Below are 24182 nucleotides of genomic sequence, written 5' to 3'. Positions count from 1 at the left end.
GGTGAAGGCCTTTCAGGGTCTTTGGTTGGAAGGATGGTCGCTGCATGTCGGGTGGTGTCCTTCCACTGACGCCCCCATGTTCGGGCGCATGCCCTGGTGTCAGGTACACAAACCCCACTGCGGAGAAGGGCATCTTGTGTATCTTGACTTCCTCAGGCTCAGGTACGAGGACGTACCCGGATAAGCCATCATTGAAGGCCCTGGGATATTCCCAAACCTCAACACGTTGCCAACCTGGATGTCTAAATGTCAACTGGACATTCCATTTTGGCCGTTCTCCCACGGCCCTGGCTCTGCGGCGGAGGTGGTTAGCAGAAACCGCCGACCAACAGGAGCAGACTGGAGGTCCGGCTTGGAACCTGACGTGCATCTGCAGTAGTTTGTGCAGTGAGCAGCAGCCATGCAATTACCGGCTGGTGGACCTGCAAACCGGCCATCTTGGGGGATGTGAGTCGCCGGTGAAACACAAGAGGGCAAAGCTTGAAGTCGACGGTTCCCGGTTGATGAGGAATATCGATCGGCTCCCAATGCCGTCGGCTTGTCTTAGCGGCCTGTAAGCCGATATTCCCAACCGTTACGTTCCTTCTCCTCGGGCATGGTACAGGAGCGGCACTATCGCCTTGTGTAACCGTTCAAAGCAAAGTCAACGAACCATCAACGCCACAGCTTGCCAGGAACGGGGACTGGTGCCCGTTATCAACCCATCCCCACTTTGAACGAGACATCCAAAACAAACGTCCGGCAATCCGCATAACCAAGTCGCCATCTTCGGATCTCGGACAAATCTCTCCAGTGTTTTACGGTCATAAGGGAAGACAGTCGCTGAATGGGTCTTCGAAGCGCACATGAAAAGGTAAAAAGATCACCACAGGGCTTTGTCCTCATCCCGGTGGGCCCCCAAGTTCTTTTTTTAGTACCCCGCACTCTTGGCTAGCGTGGCTAGCGCATTTTTGCTGCCGAAGCTGTGGCGGTGCGAAGCGGGTCACCGTTGCAGGGGTGCTCCATCATGACATCGACGGCAACGTCAAAAACGGCTTCACTTTTGGGGATTTTCCCCTCAAACCAAGTTTATGGTTTGTGTTCCAAAGATAAAAAGGTTGCCACATACCACTATGGTATTTTGGAGGTTAATTGGTGGGGAGGTCACTGATACCTACATAGCAGCAAGTCAATTGGTTGCACTTGTTTGTCTACATACGCGTAACTGTTTGCCCTCCGATCAACGGCTCCGAGAAAACCTGCATTTGGGCCAGTGTTCCTTATTGGAATTGGATTTGACCCACACTCGCCTCAAGGGAGCAGAAAAACTTGGTCTGATGCTCATCTCGGCTTCGGGAAAGCTGTGCCTCAAATGTGGCTCTCAAGTGCCTATGTCGCGGTGGAGCATCATGAGAACATACGCCGCACGCTTGCCTATTGGAGGGTATGAGACCGACGCCGTGGTTTAAGTCATTTAGGATCAACTAACCTTCTCATCTGTGCTCAAATTGTGGAGGTAATTATATGCCGAGATAGATGGTGCAGCGTGCCTTGACAAAAAGACTGTATTGCTAGGATAATGTACACTGTATGCTGTAGTCAAGCAGCGACAGACGCAGCAACCTTCAGCCTGACCATCTCCTTGAATGTCTCCCGGACCGACTTTTGTTTCTTCTTAGGAGCTAATGACCAAGCGGCTTCCTTGAACTGGTTGCGAATAACCTCTTCTTTTGAGGGAGCGGTGGGTGTCTCGACATGTTCAACGGTGATGTCTTTAGAGAGTTTCGCGGTCTTATGCGCCATGGTTGTTGGTGAGTACTGGATCTCGCTAGGCCAAAATGTGATATCGGGAGTATCTGGAGCTACTGTAGCCGGGTCCTGGTATTGAGACCACGATCCAGTTTCGGCTGCATGATGATAGATGGGGTTGACGTTGGGGGTGACGAGAGTGGCAGTTACGTCGATAACACTGATGGGAGAAGGGATAGAAGCAAGTGGCGAGTATGCAGTTGATCCACTCCATTGACTGCTGTTTGTTGGTGATGGTGTGTCGTTGGTGTAGTTTCCATCGTTGACAGACTCATGAATGCCAGCCATGGCACCAACAGATGAAGCGCACTGTCCGCTGGCTTCGACACAGACACCTTGTGAGGTCCTTGACCATGATGGAATGGTGGTGGGACTAGACCGATGGGACGGTCCGGTGTTATCCCTCAGTCCCATATGTTCGGACAGGCGTTGAACCTGGGCACCGATCTGTTCTTGACCCAACAGCAGTTCAGTAGCATCGTTCTTGATATCTTTGGCGACGGCTCTGTTCAGCCATTAGTACTAAAGTTTAGAACACACTACGGTGGTCACAGAATATAGCTGTAGGTATCAACTCACAACGTATGCACCCCCAAGGTAAGCTCAAGCTGTTCAGTCGCCGTTTGTAATTGCTTGTGGATATTCTCCACCGCTGCCTTGCCAGAGATGGTCCACTTGACGCGTGAGTCGTTGATGGAGGTAATCACAACCTGGAGCTCCTCGATGATGTCCATACAGAGATTGACTTGGTCCATAATGAGATCATTTTTTTGGTTCGGGCTATCCGTGTGTTGGGTTCCTTCGTCATACCGAATAAGCTCCAGTACATAGGCTAGGCTTCGAAGTTGAGTCATAGTCATGAATAAATCTGATCGGGCGTCATTATAACGCTTGCTAAGCTGGTAAAGCTGTTTAATTGTCTTTTGGGCAACTTCGAGTAGGGTGATACAGCCAATGCCGATAGAAAATGGATCCATTGTTGTTAAGACGGGGTACCTTGGAATTGTCCGGGTCAGGTAGGCAGAAAGATAATCAGAAATGGCTGAAGACCGCGCATTCCCTCATGAAATATTGCTGGGATTTAGCCCGTCTTTACTTTCCCACAACACCACGCATCGATCTGGACAAGAGTGAGTTGGCATGAATGAACTAGGGTAACCGCGGCAGTCTGCAATGGTGCCCAGGCAGATCGAATCTTCCAGCTACCTTTTGGCATGTTTTCGTATGCCTCTTTCATCTGACTTGCCAATGGGAAAATGGAGTCACATCCTCGACGTGCATTCTCCATGCTCATTGGGAGCTTCGCCCCCACGATCAAGCTCGACATCTGCACCACCCCCGCAATTGCAAGAAACTCAGCGTGAAGCGGGATGTTGAAGAGCTCTGCCTAGTAGGAAGCTGACGATAATACGCACTGCCGCTGTTTTGATTCTGTTGGCCCTCTGTCCAATAGGGCAAAGGCTTGCCACCGAATCTCTGGGGTTATCAGATCTCGTTTTGGTTGCAGATAGGCTACGGTACCTGAGTCATATAACGTTGTATTAAGCTTATGTTAAAAGCAGCGGGAGCGCCGGCCCTAAGGTGTCTATGAGAAGTAAAACGCCAGATATTATGCACCATCCTACAAATGCTTCCACCCATTATGCACTACCACCTGCATCTCGTTGATCAGGCAAAACCCACCCTTCTCCTCCCGCACTACTCCCTTTCCTCCTTCGCCTGCCCACTGAGCCACCCTCCTCCGTATCGTGCTCTCTTTGAACCAAGGCGTAGTGAGCCACCGCCCCAGCCGATTCTTCCATAGCCCAAACCAGATCTGGCTCAGCGACACCCAGCTGCTGCCCACCGGATGCACGGCCTTGTATGCTTCCGGCTTGTACCCAACCCTGACATTTGGGTTGAGAAATACTCCTTTCGTCCTTGACTGCGGGTTGTCGGCATGAATCAGGCAGCACTCTGACCCTTCAACATGGTATTCCGCAAGGCTGTCCTGAACGCCCCTGAACTTCAGTCCTTGGATCCCCATGAAAGCCGTCGCTGGCATGGCCACGATACCATTCCAGCAACTGGACACCGGCGCAGGTAGTCCGTTTATCAAAGCTGAGCGGGAATTCCCTGACCTGAAGTATGGCCAAGTCTGTGTTACATGCTCATGCCCAGCCGAGTCCCTCAGCGCAAAGGTATCGTAGAATTGTGGCGGCTTGCTGAAGTCCATGGAGCATGCCGCAGCGTAGCTCCCCTTGTTGGTATCCAGCAGCATCATGATATCTTGCGTGTTGAAGACTACATCTCCGAGAAACAGCACATGGTCGAAGCTCGTCCCATTCTCAGCCAATTCGATCAGCGGTTCCAAAGACTTGTTGCGCAGTTTCGAGAGGTACGGTATCCTCCTCGGCATCAACTGCTTCTCTTTGCCCACCGCAATCCAACCCCCTTCCTGCCCCGGGGTGCTGTGTAGGAGGTCTTTGTGCGTCTCCTTATCCAGCACAATCTTCCGCCCTACTCCCGTCTTCTCAAGTTGTTCATCCAGCTCCCTTAGCGCCCCCTTTGAGTCATCCCAACTTCCACTTTCGTATACACTGACAAAGACATTGTTTGGTCCGAGGGTGTTAACCAGGTCGAGAACGGCGGCGTTCCAGCTAGAGCGGAGGATTTTCTCGTTGTTCCAATGCAAACTGGCAATGAAGACTCGGCGGGTTTGTAGGGAGTGATGGGCTCGGGCTTCTCGCTCGGTGCGGATGAGGCGGTAGTAAATGATATGGGACTCGAGGAGTGTCCAGAGGAAGAAGGCGAGGAGGACCTTCTTGAGGGCTGAGCGGGAGAGGAGGGTGCGGAGTAATCGCGAGGAGGGGAGAGAAGGGGCTCGTGGTTTCATTTCATCGCTGTTTGAGGGAGTGTTTCACCCTGCACAGAATTGCCGTGGAGTGTGTTTGGTGTTGTCGGGACGAGAAAACTGGTGCGTGTTGGCGTTAGCCATGTTGAGAATGGGAATATGAGGTAAGAGACGGTTTTGCAGTGCTGACCAGCCCTGTGCCGTTGGAATTGACTTCTGAGTGGAGCCGCTGGAATCGCGTTTAATTAGCGCTAGGGAGCGGGAGTGGCTTGGCACACAGCCCTGTAGGTAGTGGGGTTCAACTTTTGGGGTCAACCTGGAAAGGTTGGGGGTGATCCCCTCAACTCAACAACCGGGCACACATATCAGAGTAGGTATGGATGACCTCGGACGTGAGAGGGCGCGCTTATAAAACCGAACAATCGAAAGAGCTCCAGAATGTCTACATACGTCAGAGAACACCACAGGTCCGTTCCCTTCCTGTCCGATTGTGACCTCAATTTGACACTGACGTTATTAGGTGCATTTTCACCACCATCTCATCTTCCAAGGCTCCGAAGCTCGAATTCCGGGCACCGCACAAGAAAACCGATATGAAAGATTCTCATTGGGCTTTGAACTCAGGATGCTAAATTACTCCCCAACACATAAATCATCATGGCTTCCAGGTTGCCGTTACGTCTATCAACACAGGCAAAGCCCGAAGCAGGTACGTGGTCCGTCACATGAGACAGAGAATTTAATAGCTGAATTTGATCAGACGGAGCTGATCCCGCTGTCTCACCAGCCCTCGATATGGCCAGCCTCGACCCAGCATTTCTCTATTCCATACCTATCAATCATCAAGGTCGTTGACCACGGTGAGGAAGATCATGACAAGGGTGAGCGAGCACCAAGTGGACCCGCCTTGTTTAGCGTTGGCCTGTCAAGCTGTCTAACCAGAACAGAACAGAACCCTTGAGCCTGATACGCACAGACCAAGGTGATTGGAGCATCTCTGTTAACGAGAGCACGCGAGAGGATCCCTTTACTAGAGCGGAATCTAGGGAAATGTTCCGGTACACAAGCGGTGTGTTCGGGGTGGAAATTCGAGGAGCTTGGCGAGCCCAACTGTTTCCACCGCGTCTCCTCCCATTCGCACGTAAAGCCGGCCAGCGTGACCCTCAAAATCCCGTCGGACTTTCGCCTTGCTTTCTTTGCTCTTTGTAACTGACACCGGAGGGCCAACGACGACAACCGAAAACCACATGCCGCCTGAGCCGGGGTAGCACCGGCATTTGTGAGAGAAGCACATGGCCCACTCGTCACCTTCCATGCAGCCTTCGGTGCAGCTGCCTTCTCCACAGCCCCTCGACGACCAGCCAGGACTCGAGGTCGTGCCGCACGATAACCTCCCCGAAGTTCGACCCGAGGAAGAGCCAAAGTTCTATCTGTCACTGGCTCAATATCAAGATCAAAAGATCATCCTCGGCGAAGATTATCCCCAGGTAGTCGACGGCAACGGGGAAATAGAGGTTGGTAGCCCAGCTTCAACAGAAAAGGGCACGCTTCCTCCTGTCAGCAAATCCTACCAAAGGCGAAAATGGTGGATTATTGGCGGTACTGCTTGTGCAGTAGTTGCCATTGTTGTCGGCGTTACTCTAGGTGTTGTGTTATCACTGAAAGCCCGCAACAATGATGGCAACGCCGCCTTAAATGGCACGTCGGGACCAGAAACCATCCGCCAAGGCTCAAAGCTCTCAGCAGCGGGCTGGCGCAAAGCAAATGGTTATGTTGAGAGGTACCTCTTTTATCTCGACCCTCAAGGTCAGATCAGACGCTCGCGAAGTATCACCGGCAAGGGCAATTCTACCTCCACATGGGAAGTGCTGCCAGTGCTTGACTCAAAAGCAACCAACGGCACCTCACTAGGCAGCCACTATTGCCCTTCATGGCACAGATTACAATGTATGTCAATCTCTTTTGTCACTACAATAATTCCCGAGCTCACCAGATGTCCGTTAGCCGCAAACTGCATTGTTTTACGAGGCGGACAGAAAGGTCTTCGGCACCATGTTCAATCAAGCCAGACAACCAAACATTCTGATCGACAACGTTTCGGGAGGGTACAGTCGTGGTTTCGCGGACCTAGCCATGGGTAACGCGGCTAAACTTGCGGCATACTGGCCCTATGTCGTGGCTCAACATGAGACGGGTGATATCATTCAAGTTGATCACATGCTGGGGGATGGTCTTGTCCCCACCGAGGACTGGTATGTCCAGAATCTCAACATCACCGCCTACGAGGGCTCGTCGCTATGCATAGTACCCACCAGTTCCAACTTCACCGAGATCAAGGAATCCAAAGCCTATGGTGTAGTCTACCAGAAGCCCAATCAGGGCTTGGCCATCCATTACCCTGCCTTTGAGCCAGGCACGCCCGACGCCGTGCAGCTCGAACGGGTTCCTGAAAGTAGGTCATCGCTCAAGACGGCCCATCAATGTGTCGACTAACCAAACTTTTAGCATTCCCCGAGCTCTACACATTCCCGCCCCAGACTCCGATGGCCGCCTTTGCCATCCCCCGAGGCTCCAACGACAACGACAGCCTCGTGGACATCTACCTTGTCATCAAGAGTTACACTGGCAAATTTGCCGTTTGGTTCAGCGAGAACTCATCCTCTTGGAGGGAGGAATTCCCTGCGGTTTTCCAGGAGGTTGATGAAGATTCGGACATTGCATGTTCCACCATGGCAGTCACAAACATGGACTGGGAAGGGAAGGAGGTCCCGCTGGAGCGTGGCGAAGTGCGGTGTTATTTTCAGCGTAATGGCATTGTTGTTGAAGTAGCTTTTGAGGGTTTGATTTGGACTGAGGTTGGGGTGGTGCCGATACCATGAGCCGGCGCGGGGGGGCTCAATAGAGTTTCCTCGCCAGAGCTCCTTCTAGGAGTGGCTGAAGGCGGAGACTTTTGCTCGGGACGCAACGTTGTTGCGCAGAGTGGACTTGAACTCTTGCCGTAGCTGTATGCTTTTCCGCCGCCAAGGTGCCTACGGTTGAACGTAGACACCTGGACTGACCGGCCATGCAGCAGCTGGAAAGCAGACCGTTAAATAGCAAGCCGCGGGTGGGGGGCGGAGAGGTCAGTGTGACGAGAAAACGACACGATTGGGATATCAGTGGATTCTGCCTTGCCTGCGACAGACACGAAGTGGATTTATGTAATTCAAATCTTCCCAAAACGCTCGGCTTCTATGGAGCATCTCTCATCATTCGCATTCCCCCTCGCACCACGTTACAAGAACTGATGGTTTAGGAAGGTCACACAGGCTTCCTTTGCTCAGCAAACCAGTCGGACATTTCGGGGAAGACACCGTATGTCTCGGGCGCGCCGCAATCTATGGTCCCTTCAATCTATGTTCAGGTGAGGCACTGACAAGATTTGTTCTCACTGATAGGCCCAAGATAGGGAGGCCAAGCATGTAAGCGGCTCGATCCTCTTCCGCCATAGCCATCAGCCAGTGTCTGATTGATACGACTCTGGGAATTAGTCTACAGCAAACCCGATGGCCATTATTTACGAGCTCTTTGTTTGTTCTTAGAATACGAAACCAAAATACAGTCTCTGCCTATCTCCAACTCTGATGCACTGTCTGAACTACCTTTCGAGAATGGAATAAACCACCAGTCTTGGAACATGACTACCCTGCAGCATGCCACCACCGGCAACCTCAACGGAAACCGACCGCCTTCACCATCGGGTCAAGTCGAGAACTTGGAACCGGTTATACTGGGAACAGGCGCGGCGTTGATGCCCATCACTGTCGCCATCGCGATGGTCCGGATTGCAACCGGGCGGGCAGTTTCAAAACTGCATGTTGACGATTGTAGGCATCCCTATGACCTACCTGGCAGATCAAGAGCTGACACTATCAAAAGACGTCTGTCTCCTCACCCTATCCTTTGGGATTGCCCAATGGGCAATGATGTACCGCCGTAAGCGCTCCCCACCTTCACTCTTTCACCATCCGGGCCTTCAAAGCTAACTCTCAAAGTCGCCCAGCTAGGCGTAGCCCGTCACGCCTGGGACATCCCACTTACCAGCATCAACCCTCAAGTCTACCAAGTCTGGGCTGCGCACACTGTTTTGGGTATCATCTCCTTTTTCAACACCAAGGCACTCATCCTGACGTTTTATCTTCGGCTTTTTGGGACTGTGCGCTGGGTGAGGTGGATGTGTTACTCTCTTTTGAGCCTGTCGGTGGTTATATACGGTATGATTGGGCTCTGGTACGTCGCTGGTTGCGTACCCAAGAGCTCGAAGCTGCCTGTGTGTGATGAGACAGGGCCGTTGATACTAGCGGGAGGGGTGTTCACTGTGGTGGCGGATGTGATGTTGTTTGGGATGCCGTTTCCGGTTATCAGGGGGTTGAGGCTTGGGAGGGATAAGAAGAGGGGGTTGGTGGTGTTGTTTGGGTTTGCGATTCTGTGAGTGTCGTCCTTGGGGGAAATTGGGAACTTTACCTATGTGCTGATGAGATATTTGATGGCAGGATTATTGCCACAAGCACAGTCAGTCTGGCGTATCGGATATCGATTGTGGTGAATGGGACTGAGGACCCTTCTTGGGATGGGGCTGAGGTGGCTGTTACTGCGTATGTTGAAGGCCTTCTTTTCAATTGGTGATGTCTACCTACCCAGCTGACGTGATGGATAGATATGTGGAAATATTCGGCACTGTGATTGTCGCCTCTGCACCGGCTTTGTACACGTTTTGGACTCGCATCTTTACAGAAACACGACTCTACGCGACATTGAGATCTGGCTTTTGGTGCAAGCAGAGAACAGAGCCTGACATCAGACTGGGTCAATGGAAGACTTGGCCAGCCGCGCATGGCGTGGCGGCAGTGCCTGTGAGAGCCAAAGTTGTGGGGACAGAGAGCAGTCAAGACTTGATCCAGGAGCATGGCGGGAATGGTGGGATACTGAAGACTGTGACTGTGACGCGTGAGGTTGTGGGTGATTAGGGAGGACGTGTGAGACTTGGCTAGGTAAAGAGAAAGGGGGGAGATCTGGGGAAGAATAGGTAAGGTACCTTAGGAATGGGTGTGTGTTAAAGAGGCCAAGTTGTTCCATGGGGGATGAATGTACCCAAGAATCACGCCCAAGTCTTTATAATATCTGGATGAAGTAACCAAAGTGCTCGGATTGAACTCTGGTTTTCTGGGTTTGTGGACTGGAACTGCTGGGATCTGTGTCTTCTGTACGGGCATCCCGCCGTGGGACCCGAGTCTCGAACCAACTTTGCTCTTGTCTTCAAATAATCTAGTACCATTATCCAAAGCCAAGATTCATATTTTCTAGTTGCTGTCTAACTGAAGCTGTGTCAATTGAAGCTGTGTGACACAGTTTCAGTCAGGCCCGTGTCCCACGAGCTAGACGACTCTATCAGGTGGAACCCTGGATATTAAGGAACTCAGAGTTGCTTGGATACCAATCTACCTGGTTTTTTCCTTCGCTTCAAAATCAAATTCTCGTAATAGACCGTCCCAATCTCTGAATCCCGGTGCTGAACCCAATCTGTAAGTCTCGCCACTGCTTCAGGACTAACGAGGTCACGATTCTGATCGTTCAGGCCCATGCAACCCAGCACCCAAATCGCAAGATGAACAGTGAGGCCATCAGCAGCAGCGGCATCCCACGGAATCGAGGCATACTCAACAGCAGCGTGATGCCACTCAGTACCATTCTCATACGCATCCACCTCAGTCTGCATTGGAAGAGCACTGACGCAAAGAGCCACCAACTCTTTCTGCGTCACGATAAAGGCGTATCGAGTCTCGCCGTACCTGCAGTAGGTCGCGACTTGCTCGAATGGCCAAAGCCGCTCATCAACGACAGGCTTTTCGACCTTTATTCCATCCAACGCGTATTCCTTGTGTAGTTCGCGATCGAATACCACCCAGTCCGGCTTGATGCTGAGATTGCGATGAGATCCATTCAGTCCCCGGCAGGCCCAATCGACCTTCCTCGGCGCAAGAGTGACACCCAGCGGCCCTGAAGTGGTTGGCACCAGGGAGGTTGGCTGAGTTGTCCATCGCGGGCGAAGAGCAAGTGCAGCTGCCTTAAGTGGGCCTCCGACAATGTCGCAAGACCAGTTTATCCCGAAGGGCGATGAGAGCGGGCTCTCCCCAAATTTCCGTAGGCATGTATGAGGCTTCTGGTGGTGTCCTGTAGGGGTCAAGCTCTGGGATACTTCTGATGTCGGTGTTGAGAATATCACCGTAGGCAAGGTTGACTGCACGGTAGCTGAAGTCATACTAGGTATAGTCATTCAAATGGTACAGGGTGGCTCTGAAGAGGTGAAACAAGATGGCGGGTGCCATGGAAAGAGAGAAAATAGAAATATCACAATAACCAGAACATGATACGCCACTTGGCAGATTTCCCATCTTCTCAAACCACACCTCACGAAGACATAAGCGTCTGAGTGGGCATAGCGCCATGACTTACCTACATGATGTTACCTATTCCTGCACCTCCAGCAAAAGGGCAGGCCGAAGAGATGCGCCCTCCTGATGATTGCAGGCATAAGGTTCTCAATAGCTTCAAATACCCGACCTTACAAAGAAGCCTGTTACCTGAGGCATCCAAGGTTTTATACGATTTATACGAACTTCGTAACGGTATTATCCAAGGTTGGTAAGCAGACTACCTGAGACTTCTGATAAAGCAAACCGACTTCCCTCGCTGAGATCTATTAGTAGAGAGGCTTAGCTAGGTACCTACATAGTCTCCTATGAGCTTCTTGAAGGCGGCATTATGTTCATCCCAACCTCAGCATGGCCTTTCATATCGTGAAAGAAATTGAACACAGATGAATGGATCTGCAACAACAAAAGCAAAGGAAACCACACCAATAAACTCGCATCCCTGACTTCAAGACAGACCCGACAACGCCGTTGACCATCCTCGGGGCACATGTAGACCAACGAAACTGGCCTGATTATGGTATATGACCGAGGCGGGATGAAGGTGAAGGCTCAGAATGGTTGGTTGTTGTTGTTGTTGTCTTGGGAGAAATGAGGAAAATAACCTTGCGACCAATACCCTGGTTCTGAAGCAGGAGGAGGCAGGAGGTGAAGTGGCTGCTGCGAAGGTATAGGTAAAGCGACACCCTCTGGCACAGAATGAGTTGTCTGCAGGCAGTGTTTACTGGGATTGGTGACCTCTCCTCGAGTTGATGCATTCTGCTTATTTTCCAACATGCGCACCACCAGAGATAGTTCGCGTTCTTTTGCATAATCCATTGGCGCCTTTCCCTTGTGATCCCGAACGTCGATGTCAATCCCATCAATCCCTAAAAGAGTCCGGATGATAGCTAACCAGTCCTTTTCTGTTTTTTTACACACCGCTAAGCATAGCGCTGTTCGGCCGTCTTTATCTTGTAGGTTAATCGAGCCCCGGCGCCACTTGGCACTCCGTTTTGCAAGCTCCTGAACAACCTCGAGATTGCCCACAAGAACTGCGATATGTAACGCCGTGGCTCCATCGCTATCCTGGATAGTGTCAAGGGAGGCAGAGGAAAATGCCATTTCGTACCAATTCAAAACCTCTGTGCACACACCAAAGGTTTTATATTGCTCCATTGCATCAATTAGTGCCATCCACGAAATGCTCGCGACGTCGTATTCCCCAATGCCACTCTCCAATAAAAGCCTGACAATATCCCGATTGCCATTGCGTAAAGCATAGTCTAAAGCAGTCTTTTTGAGGTGATCAGGGCACCGGGCTTTCTCGGTGTGGTTCAGGAGAACTTTGCAAGCCTCCTGAGGCGGCTGCCAAGTGCAGTGCGAGCTTCCCGTTGTCGGCCTCCTGATCGGGATTGATACCTGACTCAAGTAGAGCTGTGACAGCTCCAGGTACGTTGTATTGAACGGCAATGTGTATGGCAGAGCGACCGAGAATGTCTGCCGGATTGTGTTGGTCGCAGTAAGGGCCAATGTTGCTGTATAGGTACTTTTCCTCTTCTCGTGATGGGGTCCACAGCCCTCGGCCAAGTCCTCGAAGAATACCATGCAGAATGGGGGAGCCAAGACAGTCCTGCAGGCTCCAGGTAGCCTTTTCCATGACCAATGTTCGAATCCAACTAGCATTGACGTCAATGACGGAAGCATTTCGAAACCTTTCAATTACAGACATCCCTCCGTACAGTAGATTAGTTGCCTTGGATGGCACCGTGCACCAGTTCCAGAGTTTCTCCATGACAGGACGGAACATCTCAAATCGACTGACTAGGGTTTCGACGGCATGTAAGCTGTCTTTGCGGCTATGTGCCCTCTTGGCCAAAAGCTCATCCTCCAAGATCAAAACAGCACCTATCTCGTCATTGAGAAGATTACTCTTGATCATCGAGTTGATGAGGGTGGATTCGGTAACAGAGAGTGATTCGTAGTCTTTCTCATTCCATTCGGTGTTTTTGGCCTGCAGGATGCTGCAGGCCGCAAGGTGTAATCTGGAGGCTTCTAACGCCGCGTTCTCCGAATCGTTTTGTCCGGTCGAAAGACCAGCAATTTTAGAAGCGATTTGTTCGAGGAGATTCTCATGGAGAGTCTCTATGACAGTAACGAATTCACACTCGATGTTGCAAAGGGTTTCAATGTCCTCCCGCACATATATAGTACCTAGATCCTTTTCCCAAAGGGATATTTTCGTTCTCACACGATACAAAATCTTCAAGAAGCTAATCGCGTCCGACCTGAAGTCTGTCAGCAAACGCTTACTCTGGGACATGTAAGGGTTGCATACAAATCTGCATGGGTCCAATCGTCACAAGGATGAGTCGATGGGCGGTCCTGAGGAAGGAAGCTTGCCGAGAGCAGGAGGCCTCTTGGGTTTTCTCTTCTTCGCTTGCGAGCCTGTGTGCTGGGCGAGCACTTGAAGCCTTTGTCTTCGCAACGATCACATCTCTGAGGCCATTGGCGTAGTTGTGGTGTGCACTGTTCTGCGGGTTAGTCAAAGAGAAAAGAAGCAGAAACAGAGGTTGGTTTATAGTAGCTACTTCCATTTTCCAAAGTCCTAAAGTGCACGTTATAAAGAGGTGAAATATCTACTCACCTTCTTCCTATCTTTACGGCAGTGATCGCATTTCGTAAGGTCGAGCTTCCCACGGGAGCCCCGCCCCAATGGCCCAGTAGGATTCATCGTTTATGGCTGGACTTGCCACTCTTTCATAATGCTCCTGTTGCCAGTGAGAAGGGGGCAATTAGTGCCTCGCACCCAGATATCAGCGGCGTCAAGCTTGAGGGAGGCAGTATAGAGAACCACAGTCCCGAATGAGAGATATATGGTGTCGCAATCCAGGAAAAACGGGATGCCGCACAGCTGGCGTGGTGCAAGTTCGGCTGGAATTGGCTCCCGGGGGGTTGATGAAGGTAGGCAATGTATTGGGAAAGGTCTTGGGCGCTGAGGTGCCTTCATGGGTGCCGCTAACATGCGTTTATCCGGTCAGCCATCTTTCACTCGTTTTATTTGGTGATGATGTGCATGTGCTGGTGCAACTCCAAACCATGCTGTGGTGGCGCAGGGCAGCCTCAACCGACATCAGGTATCGCACCTGTCGCACCTGTCGCACTTGACGCACTTGTGTCACCTGCTGTCGCACATGCCTCACATATCGCACCTGCTTGCGCTCGTCGCATCTTACTCGTACCTTCTCAGTAAGGGCCAGCCATTATGCAACGACTGAACGCCCCCGCTGGATACTTGTCTCAGTCCACCATCGGGGACACGTTACCCATGGATGTACCTATGTCATCACCATGCTGTCGACTGTGCTGATGTGCACTGCCCTCGCGATTGCTGTTCGGTGAGGCTGTGGGAATGAGCAACGATCATGACAGTAAAATGCCGGCACGTTGTAGCAACGCAAGAGTACAGATACCTTAGCTTGACAGAACTCCTTATGTCGCTCAGGGCATTACCGGGCTCTGATCTTCCCAGGTTGCGATTGGTCCCCTCAGATCTGTCCACATCATCACACTTCACTTCGCAATGGATATGTTCAATAACCTAGGTTTAAACACTCTTGATCTCCCTCTGTTTTCTAACCACCTATCCCTGCTTCACCAGGTGTGTTGCTCTAATAATTGACCATTGTGTTCTACAACATGGCTATTTCATTACAGAAGATCACGACCCCGCCAGCACACCAGTGTGGACATCACCACAGTCCCAGAGTATTCAAGTCATTGTTTTTGGAATCATTGCCTCCTTGCTGACAATGGCAACGGCCTACCTTTCCTACAAACATCTCCAAGCAGCATGAGTCCAGAAAAGCTCACCGCTGCCATTACACAATCCTCCAGGACATCAGACCATCTCCAGAACAAGGATTGGGTTCACTCGTAGAACTTCACGCCTGGGAGAGGGGTTGCAGGAGGAATATGAGTATGTAATCTCTCAGTTGCCAGGGAGCATAGTGCCTGCCGGTCATCTTTTACACCCTCTACTACCTATGCTCATGTGCTAACAAATGAGGCAGGTTCACAGTCCCAGCAACTGACGCACGGCAGCTTCCATGATTTGATGCCGTCAGGCAACCCCAATAATTATCAGGCTACGGAAGCATTTTGACGGCATGGAGACGGCATAACGCAGGTCTCCGCGTGTAAAGAAATTGGTACGAAACATTTTGGAAGTAGATGGGACGTCCAGATGTGTAAGATGTTGAGGTAGTGTTGATAGAGCGCCAATGGCACCCAAGGTCTACAAGATGGAATCCGTTTCTCACTTTTCAAATACCTACTTATCAGTGCATTTGTCATCAGATAGAGCTGCCGCTACCAGCACAACTTCAAGCATGAAGCCCTCTGCTAACAGCCATTTGTGCTACGACTGACACCCGACCTGGAGACCTTGCTTCCCATCTCGGTACTGTAACGTAGGTATTTTGGCAAATCAAGAAAGCCCTATAACGGCCACAATCAATGAACAATTTGGGAGATGACTCGTCATCGTCATGCTGGTGTTAGCAGCGGTCTGCTATTTAACAGTGGTTGGTGGGACGGAGGTCAGTAAGTTTGTGGCAATCAGAGCGGTTGTTTCCCACGAGTTGGCAATTCAAGACATAGTACCTTCTGGTAATTTCAGGTACCACAAAAGGAATACCATTTCCTCGATGTGGGCTAATGATTACTGGGTTTCGAAAGCTCCACATGATTCAGAGGCAGCATGATGCGCATGTTTCCTTGGGAGTGGAGATGATGTCCTACGTCAAAGCCGATTTATGGCCCTTGCTTGCCGACCCTTAGTCATTTGGAACTGATGACTATTAGGTTGCCAAGCTGGTGAGGAAGAGTGATACTAAGACTACTAAGAGGCCTATGATCACGAGGAACAGGCCGTGTGTTCTTGTCCATCGCTCAGCTGAAGACTCGGTTGATGAAGATACAACCTGTGCTTTATAGATGGGATACAGCCAGCGCGGGGCGAGAGTATTGGCAAGGCTACACATGAGCCAAATATCGTGATTATCCCTATGTATATCCCAGTTCTTTATCCCGCTCTTTCGACCCTCGCCGGCGTGAGCCACCAGAGAGCGTACTCAGCATACTGACAAGGTGCGTTAATGGGCGAAAGAGACGCATTAGAACCCACTTGGTGGTGCGATTCCTCCGCCGTGAGCGAGACTCGGGACCAACTCCTATCCGTCGGTATCCCAGTGGATCGGGTCCACCCCTTGCTATATCAGAGCGGCAATACCACTGCGGTACCTCCTCCGAACTCGGAACAACCACTGTAAATTTCCTTCTCCCGGATTCCAGAGTGCGTGTCCGTAGTATCTGTTTCTTCAGCTCTTTTGCAAATGGAGGCGGGCTGCTCCAAATAACTACCGCTTCCACACCCTTATCGTTCGCTTTGTCTGTTCTGGTAACTTGGTATCCGGCTATCGTGGTGCTCGGAATCCTCGCCGCAGGTTTGTTCTGCTTGATGGAGGAAAGTGGAATATTTCGTTCAATCGAGATCAGCCGTAGTAGGAAGCTTTCGAACACCTTTTTTGGCTTCACTGTCGAGGGGGGTAACTTCATTTCTGCCGAAAGCAACTATCTGCCAGTCGCGTTGTTCAGGGCTATCGTCGCCGATTGCATGTGGACGATGGGTCGATGTGCACATGCGAAATATGTAGTCCGTCGGCATGGTGGGAGACAATCTTACAGTTGTTCGGAATTGCCCTTTGTCTATCGAACTACGTCGGGGTCGCATTTTGACGCCGGAGGCGGGAGAGATGGCAAGAGGCAGAAAGCACAAGTGACAGAAACCGATTATCCAAGGCAAGATGGGAGTTCCAAGTCAGAAGGAAGAAGTGCGCTGCAGCGCTGCAAATAACGGTGACCAGGCCTCCCGCCTCATTTCTGATACCAGCAGCGTTAATCATGAGGCACATTTTCCCACCTTTTACACTTCTTCCAAGACAGCCCCCTCAAACAACACTGTTAGGGCACCTTACACATTTTCACTTTCTTCCTCCACAAAAGGCAATTAGCAATCCCATACTGGCACACAAGACGCCAGCTAAAACCCATCTACGCAAACAATTAAGTGGCTGGGACGATACCAATGATCACAAGGCTCTGAGCATGGTGATTAGCGCTGTGAGATCTATGGTGACGGGTGAGCATCACAGATGGACTGCACGCCACACTGCATGTGATCATGTGATGCAACGCTAAGATGCTTACCCAGCCTGAAAGTTGAGGCAGGTTGGAGGGCAGCTGGAGCGGGAGAGCTAGGTGTGGCCGCCACTTGTGAGAACACGCAAATCACATTGGTTCAAGACGCGGCGGTTCGCGTTTGGAATATCCCGGTTCCAATTGAATAAGAGCGGCATGTCTGCTGTGGGCAGGAAATATGGTGCGATGGATGTGAGGACCTACCCATCTCGGCCTCACTTACAAGTTCGGCAGCCATCTAGCTTCATCTGTACGAACCACGAACACCACCACGGTTTGCACCCCGGAAAATTATGGCGGAACCCCCCTCTCCTCCTCCCCCCTTGTCGGGGTTCAGGCTATTAATCTTTCCAGGAACTCCTGAAGATGAACGGCGTACCCCCCCGGCCATGCAACCGGCCTTGAAGAACAATATCTACCGTACAAATTCAACCCTCAAGACCACGTACTCGAAAATTTGGCGACTTGTTTGGCCTCTTTAGGATCTCACGAGACTCCTCTGGGGTGACAAAGTCTGACATCGCACAACAAGATCGCCACGATTTTCCTCATGGCCACAATGTAGGCTATTCTGTTTCTTGGTGTGACCTTCATCGGGACCTACGTACCGAACCAAGGTACCTACTCGGGCGGTGCTGACTTCGACCAGACCAGGCGCCTTAACAACTCTTTAGATCTGGCCGCACGCCTATGGCTCATGTTCGGTTTTGAAATGGAGAGGGAAGGTGGCTTTGCGTGGGGTGGAGATAAGACACTGTACGAGGCTGTGATGGCTATCATATCGCCCTTGACGCCACAAGACTGATACTTCATCAAACTCGGCAACTCCCATAGCCTTGACAACTCTCAACAGGATCCTTCAATAGCTATTGAGAGGATGGCCAAATATCTTGGAATTCTTGAAAAATCCTCATCGGAAAGTCAACGCGGCCAGCGAAGTGCGCGTGTCTTTGCAGCCACCTTTTCCCCCCAGCACATGATGAGGCTCACGTCCTTCCACATCGTATGGACAAATGACATTTTGGAGCATCTTGTTGTCAAAGTTTCGAAAAAAGGAAGCCATCAAGCTACGTTTTTCATCACGCAACTGTGCTGAGACAAATGTGGCTATACGCAGCTGGGGGCCAGCACCCATACCGGGAGCTTGCAGAGGAAACCCTCAAGACACTGGGCTTACTCATGCCCGTCGAGAACCTCGACACAGCCTCGCGGTTCGATGAACAGCGAGATGGGGGAGGTGGTCTTGAATGGCCGGAATACCGACGCACACTTCCACATCACAGATGAAAAAAGCTGGCACAACACTGTCGACTCCTCAACAAACACCACCGAGCCGAGCGACCAGATGTGGGGTCCCACCATCATGCCCATGTCAAGGCAGGTTGACAGCTTTCGCATCTGGCAGGCCCGACTCTTGGCGCTTGAAGACACCTACAATCGTGCCTCTCCCCAGACCATCCTGGGTTTTTGGCGAGACCGACGGAACCTTCGCGAATGGTGGACCTTTTGGATCGCACTCCTTGAGCTTGTTCTTGTTTTGATTGGCTTTCTCATCGCCACAGGCTCGCTTGCGGTTGGTGTAGTCTCCGTGCTGGAGGCCAAGGAGGCTAACAGATATGCCAGCATTGAAAGTGCTGAAAATGAGAAAGCTGCCTCTTCGGAGTCTTCGGCAGGCTGTTATTGTTTGACCACGACGCTGGACACCAATGTGTCATTTGATGTATCGGGCACTTCTAACGAGGGCCTTGCTGTTGTTCAACCAACCGATATCTCCACATCTCTTGAACGCGCGTGGCCAACGAAGCAACTGGCCCAGCATCCGCTACAATAACCTCCCCACCACCTGGCCAGATGTCATTTTTCTCCGCTGGTCGACCCAGAGAACCGTCAACTACGTGATTCTTTGTTGAGGCTGCATTGGTGATGGGCATCAGAGTGTGCCATGACAGGGAGATCATGTCATAGATTACCTTATACAATGCAAGATGAATACAGTACAAGATCCATGGCAGAGTCAATATATCGAGCACCCACCCTCCTAGAATATTTTCCCCGACGTGTTCGACTGTTCTGCTTGCGTCATATATCTGAACTTTACTAGGAAGGTGGGTTATAGGCAAATATGGTCGTGCCTTCCCCTCGGTGCCCTCGATATGTTTTCAGAGCCACACTGTGGCTGATCTGACCCACACAAGGAAGCTTTATTCTAATAGACCTCTCGCAATTCTTCCGAAGCAACTTCCGAATGAACTAAAGCATGGCAGCGTGGCTGTCCCAACACGGCAAGCAACATGGACTTCACCTCAGAGTCTAACCTGTTCTCTCTGGATGGCTCATCCTGGAGTCCAGGTCCCTCCTCCCCGCCGACCGAGGTTTCACCCGCACACATGGAGGCGGACGAATATGCCCTCCACCATGGCCTTACATTCCCCGGTATTGACCCCTGGTCCGACATTCTCGACGAAACCGGCACCATTGCTGCCACCATTGTCGACGTCCAACCCAGTCATTTGATCGAAAATGGAACACTGCAAGAATGCGCCTTCCGCCCCATCATCCCCGCACCGGAGCAATGGCAGGTTCCGGCTGAGTCAATGCAACTGCTTCAACAGACCTTTCAACGATGCACTACGATTGAGGTTGCCGATCTGATGGAAGAATTGTGCCTGGAGGAAGCCCCTAGCCTGAAAAATCTCAAGCTCGAACCCCCCATCATTCGAAGCGACCACAATAGCGACTGCCACAGGTTGAGACGGAGAGTCACCTCTTTCCGGAAGGACACGCTGCCAGACCACGGCCTTCCCCTGGATGATGCCGATGTGGCCGAGGGTGAAGGGCTTGAGTTTGCCGAAAATGCAAATGCCATGGAGAAGGAATTGTTGAAGAAGGCTGCAACTGAGCCGCTCGAGGTTACAAAGGAGACAGTAGGATATCTTGTGCAGATTCTCAAGACGGAGTGGATCGACAAAGATCAGAGGGATCTGTTGGCTAGTAACAGCACTTATCATGGTGTAAGTTCGGCAGCTTCGTGGGTTGGCCTAGATGCTAACATTGTGTGAAGCTTCCAAGTTTTGGAGCTACAGAGCCTTTGTCACCGCCCCTGAGTCCTATGCTGGAACCATTCGACGATCTGTTTGTTCCTGATGAAGAGACATGTCGGGTTCCGCAACCTTCTTCTCCATTTTCTGACATCAGTGAAGAGATCCGGGTTGCGGAGAACAAGCTTCTTCGGCAAGACGAGATTTTTTGGGATGAGGCGTCGACAGCTCAAATCTCACCCGACCGCTCTGATGATATGGACATCACGGACATGATAAGAGGTGGGCTCTTTGAGTCATCAGTGGTGCCACCGATACACCACCCGCTCCCCGAGCACCCGTATCTCGACGTGCCAATATTTCCACCTCTTCCACACTCGCAACCTGACGATGCCTTTTGGCTCGAAGACCTTACACATGCAGGTGTTCTGACTGAGCCAAGAAGCATGTCCCCAGAGATCTATGAGGAGGAACGCCATCTTTCAAGGTTCTTTGACGACAAGGCTGCCACGCTCGTGCGGTACGCTGAACAGGAAAGACTCGAGCCACTTGACGCCATAGCCCGGGTTTCAGTTCCTCTCATGGACTTCTCGTTGCCGACCCCGGCATGGGAGCAACAGCTCCAGAGCGCCAGGGCACAATTCGGCTTTATTCGAGGGACAACCGACGTCGACTGGCAAGGGACCAAGTGGGGTCACAACAGAGCGGCTGATCAGCGGATGGTCTGGACACCTATGGCGCATATGAAAGCAAAGACATTGGCACCTGAGGCCATCAAGGTAGACCAGGGGCACCTTGACCACTTCCTAGGACATGGAGAAGACGAACATGTGATGACAAGTGAAGACCTGGTGCGCAAGAAACCAGGACTGTTGATCTTGCAGATGCATCTTGACGACGATGAAGAATTACTACCTTTGTCCTCCACGGGAGACCCGACATTGACCACTTCACGTGCTAATCGAGAAGATGGGAGCTCGAGCGAACCACTGTCCGGCACAACAGTCACACACCGAGCCCGGCCAGTCGAAGATGGTGTAATGGAGCCGCCGGTCCCAGGTCCCGTTGCGGTTTTGGCCGGCCAAAAAAGACTTCGAGCAGATCCCATAGAGATAAGGCCAATACCAAGGCCATCTGCCCACCCACCAACGCGCCGCATGCTTGGCCTAGCTGAAGGTGATAACCTCCCGCCGGTCCCAACAACAGATCTATTCGGGGGGCTTGTGCAAGAATACCCCGACTTCAGAACGTTGCTCGATTCTTTTGTTGCGGTCAACTTCCGCGCTGTAACAGACCGATCCAACAGCGGCCATCCCAGCTATCGGGTCAATAAACTATTCGGGGCCACACAACCAGCGGAGTCGCTCCCTGCTCTTCCTGAGATCCCAGCAGCTGCTCCAGACATTGCGCCTCCGGAACAGCGGCCCAGAATAGTTGCATCCTTCACGGCGGTTGGCCCGATGGCGCAGTTCTTAGCGAAGCTCCTCCCCGGAATAGAGATTGTACGTCGCGACTACAAACTTCACCGACCAGCTACATGGTTCCCAGGCCTTCGTTCGCCTAACCTTGACGACGCTGACTTGACGATATCCCCTGCCACTGGGATTATGCTGCTGACCATGGTAAAGCTGCGTCAAAGGCCCATGCCAGGCCAACCGGACAAGACAGTGAACTATCACGGCGTGGTCCAGAATGCTGCTTTGCGGTACGAGCGGTTGATCGTCTTTGTGTCTGAGGGCAACAAGTTCAATGAGGCGATGACACCGCTGTCTCAGTCAGATGCAAAGGCGCTGGCCGAGTTTCAGGGATTTGTGGGCGGTTTGGACACAGAGGTGCGTGTGTTGTATGTAGGAGGAGGAACCGAGACGCTGGCGAAGTGGGTGGCGAAGACGATCTGTGACCATGCCAGCGAGCAAGCTGATGTGAGGAGCTTGTTGACTCCTCCGGAAACTCACCACGAGGCCTTTCTCTTCCGGGCAGGCATGAACGTGTTTGCCGCCCAGGTCATTCTCAAAAAACTGCCTGTCCCGGCAGATGACTTGGCCGTAGGAGGCAAGAGAGGGCAGTCATATGGATTGCCAAAGTTTCTGATGATGTCGTTGGAGGATAGAATCGCCATGCTTGAGGAATTGCTTGGGGGGCGGAAGATATTGGAACGAGCCAGCCGGGTTCTTGATGAGCCGTGGGGCCAACATGCGGTTGGCGAATATGACGATGACGATGTATTTGAAGGTTCTGACATGTAAGATGGCGGGAGGCGATCGATGTCGGATGGTGTACTCGGATCTTTTGCCGGCTTTTGCTCTGAAAATCGTTTGCTCGATACCAGGTAGCTATGGGTGGTGTTGACCCCTTGCGATATTTGCTCAAATGCTTTGCTCAAATACCAAACTTCATTCTTTCTCTTCCACATCTCCCTCTAGTGGCTCAAATTCTTGCGCTGCCGTACCATTGCTGGCATCAATACTCCAGACCTTGAGGCTTGTTTCTTCGACGACAAAAGCTGGCTTTTTCCCGGATGACGAGTCATCCTCACTGTCGCTGTCGCTATCATCGCTGCTACCCTCATCACTGCTATCATCCTCCGCCACCTTCCAACTCCCCGAGCAAGTAGCCAGCACACTCCCACTCGAATGCATAGCCGTCGCACCAACCGCACTTTCCCCATCATTCACCCCCCACCCCCAAGTCGGCTTCGTTTCCTCTTCGTTCATCCCAACCCCTTCATACATGACCACCGTCCCGTTCTTGGTCCCAGCCCAAACCTCAAACCCGTTGCCGTTTTGATCGGGAAAGACGTCGACGCCGAGTCGCTGATTTGTCGTCCCATCTCTGCCGGATAACCACCCTAGCAGTTTATGCGTCCCCCTCACATCATAAACCAGCAACCCTTCACTCCCTCTTTCATTCACAACCAAGTACCGCCCACACGGACTCCAGATTGTTTGGACTACTCCCTTGCCTTTAATCCCCGCTTCGTGATCAGCGGAGGGTTTAACGCTGAAGTTGGCGATGACGCTGCCGGAGCGGTAAATGTCGTACAACCCCACCCACCTTGTCCAAGTTCCCGCAGCTAGTATCCCCTCCCCAGCACCTGTCGGCTGAAGCCCCAACGCGGAAACGGTCCCTCGCATTCCTATACCATTTCCCTTGCTGATGTGACGAGTGGAGGGGATGGTAGGGATTTTCAAGAGGGGGGTGGAGCGCAGGGAATCAGGGCGGGAGATGTCAAATAAGGCGAGGAGGTTGGTTGTTCCGGTTATGAAGTGAGTACCTGGGGAGGGCCAGACGAGGGAGGTGATGGGGAGGTAGGATTCTGTTTCTGGTTTTATCAAAAAGAAGGAGGCGAGGGGGGGGGAAGCAGGGGAGAAGATGGGGGTTAGGTGGATGGGGTGGTCGGTGGTGGCGGTGAGGAGGTATTGAGTTGAGGGGTGGGAGAGGGAGAAGTAGGGGGAGGGGGAGAAGGATGAGGTTGGTTCTGGGAGGGGGAGGGTTGATGTTGGGGTGAGGGGGGGGTGAGGGGGGGTGAGGAGGGTGGAGGGGAGGACGTAGGTTTGGATGGAGGGGTGGGAGGTGAGGGTTAGGAGGGTTGTGCCGTCTGCTGTCCATTGGGCTGATTTGAAGAAGGGGGTGTCGCGGTTGCGGGGGTCGGGAGATTTTGGGGGGGAGGTAGTTGGGCAGGTGGTTGAGGTCAGGAGGTTGAGGGAGGGTTTGCTCGTGGTTGGTGGTTGAATTTCGGGAGTAGGTTCTCTTGGTGGTTGGGTGGGTAGTTTGTGAGTCGGGGGATTTTTGTTGGGTTCTGTCGACATCTTG

General features: G+C 51.9%; 11 protein-coding genes across 11 annotated transcripts; 6 read left to right on the top strand and 5 right to left on the bottom strand.

The window, feature by feature from the left end:
* Positions 1-1133: 1133 nt before the first annotated feature.
* Positions 1134-2765, bottom strand: QC763_600145 (uncharacterized protein; the record flags this gene model as incomplete). The annotated part of the gene is made up of 2 exons (XM_062913871.1): positions 1134-2293; positions 2368-2765. The coding sequence occupies 2 exons, from the start codon at positions 2763-2765 to the stop codon at positions 1579-1581; spliced, it is 1113 nt and encodes a 370-aa protein (XP_062763114.1). The 3' UTR covers positions 1134-1578.
* Positions 2766-3409: 644 nt separating this feature from the next.
* QC763_600140 (uncharacterized protein) lies at positions 3410-4663 on the bottom strand (the record flags this gene model as incomplete). Its single annotated transcript, XM_062913870.1, has 1 exon — positions 3410-4663. One exon carries the CDS (start codon positions 4661-4663, stop codon positions 3410-3412), a length of 1254 nt encoding a protein of 417 aa, XP_062763113.1.
* A 1250-nt stretch (positions 4664-5913) lies between these two features.
* On the top strand, positions 5914-6503 carry QC763_0095550 (uncharacterized protein; the record flags this gene model as incomplete). Its single annotated transcript, XM_062906306.1, is given in 2 exon segments — positions 5914-6427; positions 6433-6503. Coding segments are annotated over 2 exon segments (585 nt in total).
* Positions 6504-6673: 170 nt separating this feature from the next.
* QC763_0095540 (uncharacterized protein) lies at positions 6674-7500 on the top strand (the record flags this gene model as incomplete). Its single annotated transcript, XM_062906305.1, has 2 exons — positions 6674-7073; positions 7127-7500. The coding sequence occupies 2 exons, from the start codon at positions 6674-6676 to the stop codon at positions 7498-7500; spliced, it is 774 nt and encodes a 257-aa protein (XP_062763111.1).
* A 797-nt stretch (positions 7501-8297) lies between these two features.
* QC763_0095530 (uncharacterized protein) lies at positions 8298-9769 on the top strand (the record flags this gene model as incomplete). The annotated part of the gene is made up of 4 exons (XM_062906304.1): positions 8298-8487; positions 8656-9088; positions 9154-9255; positions 9318-9769. The coding sequence occupies 4 exons, from the start codon at positions 8298-8300 to the stop codon at positions 9625-9627; spliced, it is 1035 nt and encodes a 344-aa protein (XP_062763110.1). The 3' UTR covers positions 9628-9769.
* A 1413-nt stretch (positions 9770-11182) lies between these two features.
* Positions 11183-14147, bottom strand: QC763_600160 (uncharacterized protein). Its single transcript, XM_062913872.1, has 3 exons — positions 13718-14147; positions 13409-13599; positions 11183-13358 (listed from the first exon to the last, which is right to left on the bottom strand). Exons 1-3 carry the CDS (start codon positions 13802-13804, stop codon positions 12380-12382), a joined length of 1257 nt encoding a protein of 418 aa, XP_062763109.1. The 5' UTR covers positions 13805-14147; the 3' UTR covers positions 11183-12379.
* Positions 14148-16137: 1990 nt separating this feature from the next.
* On the bottom strand, positions 16138-16689 carry QC763_0095510 (uncharacterized protein; the record flags this gene model as incomplete). The annotated part of the gene is made up of 1 exon (XM_062906303.1): positions 16138-16689. One exon carries the CDS (start codon positions 16687-16689, stop codon positions 16138-16140), a length of 552 nt encoding a protein of 183 aa, XP_062763108.1.
* A 752-nt stretch (positions 16690-17441) lies between these two features.
* Positions 17442-18427, top strand: QC763_0095500 (uncharacterized protein; the record flags this gene model as incomplete). Its single annotated transcript, XM_062906302.1, has 3 exons — positions 17442-17892; positions 17986-18087; positions 18166-18427. Exons 1-3 carry the CDS (start codon positions 17882-17884, stop codon positions 18425-18427), a joined length of 375 nt encoding a protein of 124 aa, XP_062763107.1. The 5' UTR covers positions 17442-17881.
* A 120-nt stretch (positions 18428-18547) lies between these two features.
* Positions 18548-19162, top strand: QC763_0095490 (uncharacterized protein; the record flags this gene model as incomplete). The annotated part of the gene is made up of 1 exon (XM_062906301.1): positions 18548-19162. One exon carries the CDS (start codon positions 18548-18550, stop codon positions 19160-19162), a length of 615 nt encoding a protein of 204 aa, XP_062763106.1.
* Positions 19163-19576: 414 nt separating this feature from the next.
* Positions 19577-23716, top strand: QC763_600170 (uncharacterized protein). Its single transcript, XM_062913873.1, has 2 exons — positions 19577-20342; positions 20393-23716. Exons 1-2 carry the CDS (start codon positions 19623-19625, stop codon positions 22613-22615), a joined length of 2943 nt encoding a protein of 980 aa, XP_062763105.1. The 5' UTR covers positions 19577-19622; the 3' UTR covers positions 22616-23716.
* On the bottom strand, positions 22763-24178 carry QC763_600180 (uncharacterized protein; the record flags this gene model as incomplete). The annotated part of the gene is made up of 1 exon (XM_062913874.1): positions 22763-24178. One exon carries the CDS (start codon positions 24176-24178, stop codon positions 22763-22765), a length of 1416 nt encoding a protein of 471 aa, XP_062763104.1.
* Between the last annotated feature and the right edge of the window lie 4 nt (positions 24179-24182).

Source organism: Podospora pseudopauciseta, chromosome 6 (assembly GCF_035222475.1).
Source record: "Podospora pseudopauciseta strain CBS 411.78 chromosome 6, whole genome shotgun sequence".
In the NCBI taxonomy this organism is placed as follows: Eukaryota; Fungi; Ascomycota; class Sordariomycetes; order Sordariales; family Podosporaceae; genus Podospora; species Podospora pseudopauciseta.
This window is presented reverse-complemented; position numbering and strand designations above follow the sequence as displayed.

Bases quoted from the DNA above. Each gene is read 5' to 3' on its own strand.
- QC763_600160 (XM_062913872.1), bottom strand. From the start codon at position 13,804: ATGAATCCTACTGGGCCATTGGGGCGGGGCTCCCGTGGGAAGCTCGAC. The intron at 13,600-13,717 runs GTGAGTAGATAT...CCCGCAGAACAG, and splicing joins GCCGTAAAGATAGGAAGAAG to TGCACACCACAACTACGCCA. The intron at 13,359-13,408 runs GTATGCAACCCT...GACAGACTTCAG, and splicing joins GATTGGACCCATGCAGATTT to GTCGGACGCGATTAGCTTCT.
- QC763_600170 (XM_062913873.1), top strand. From the start codon at position 19,623: ATGGACTTCACCTCAGAGTCTAACCTGTTCTCTCTGGATGGCTCATCC. The intron at 20,343-20,392 runs GTAAGTTCGGCA...CATTGTGTGAAG, and splicing joins GTAACAGCACTTATCATGGT to CTTCCAAGTTTTGGAGCTAC.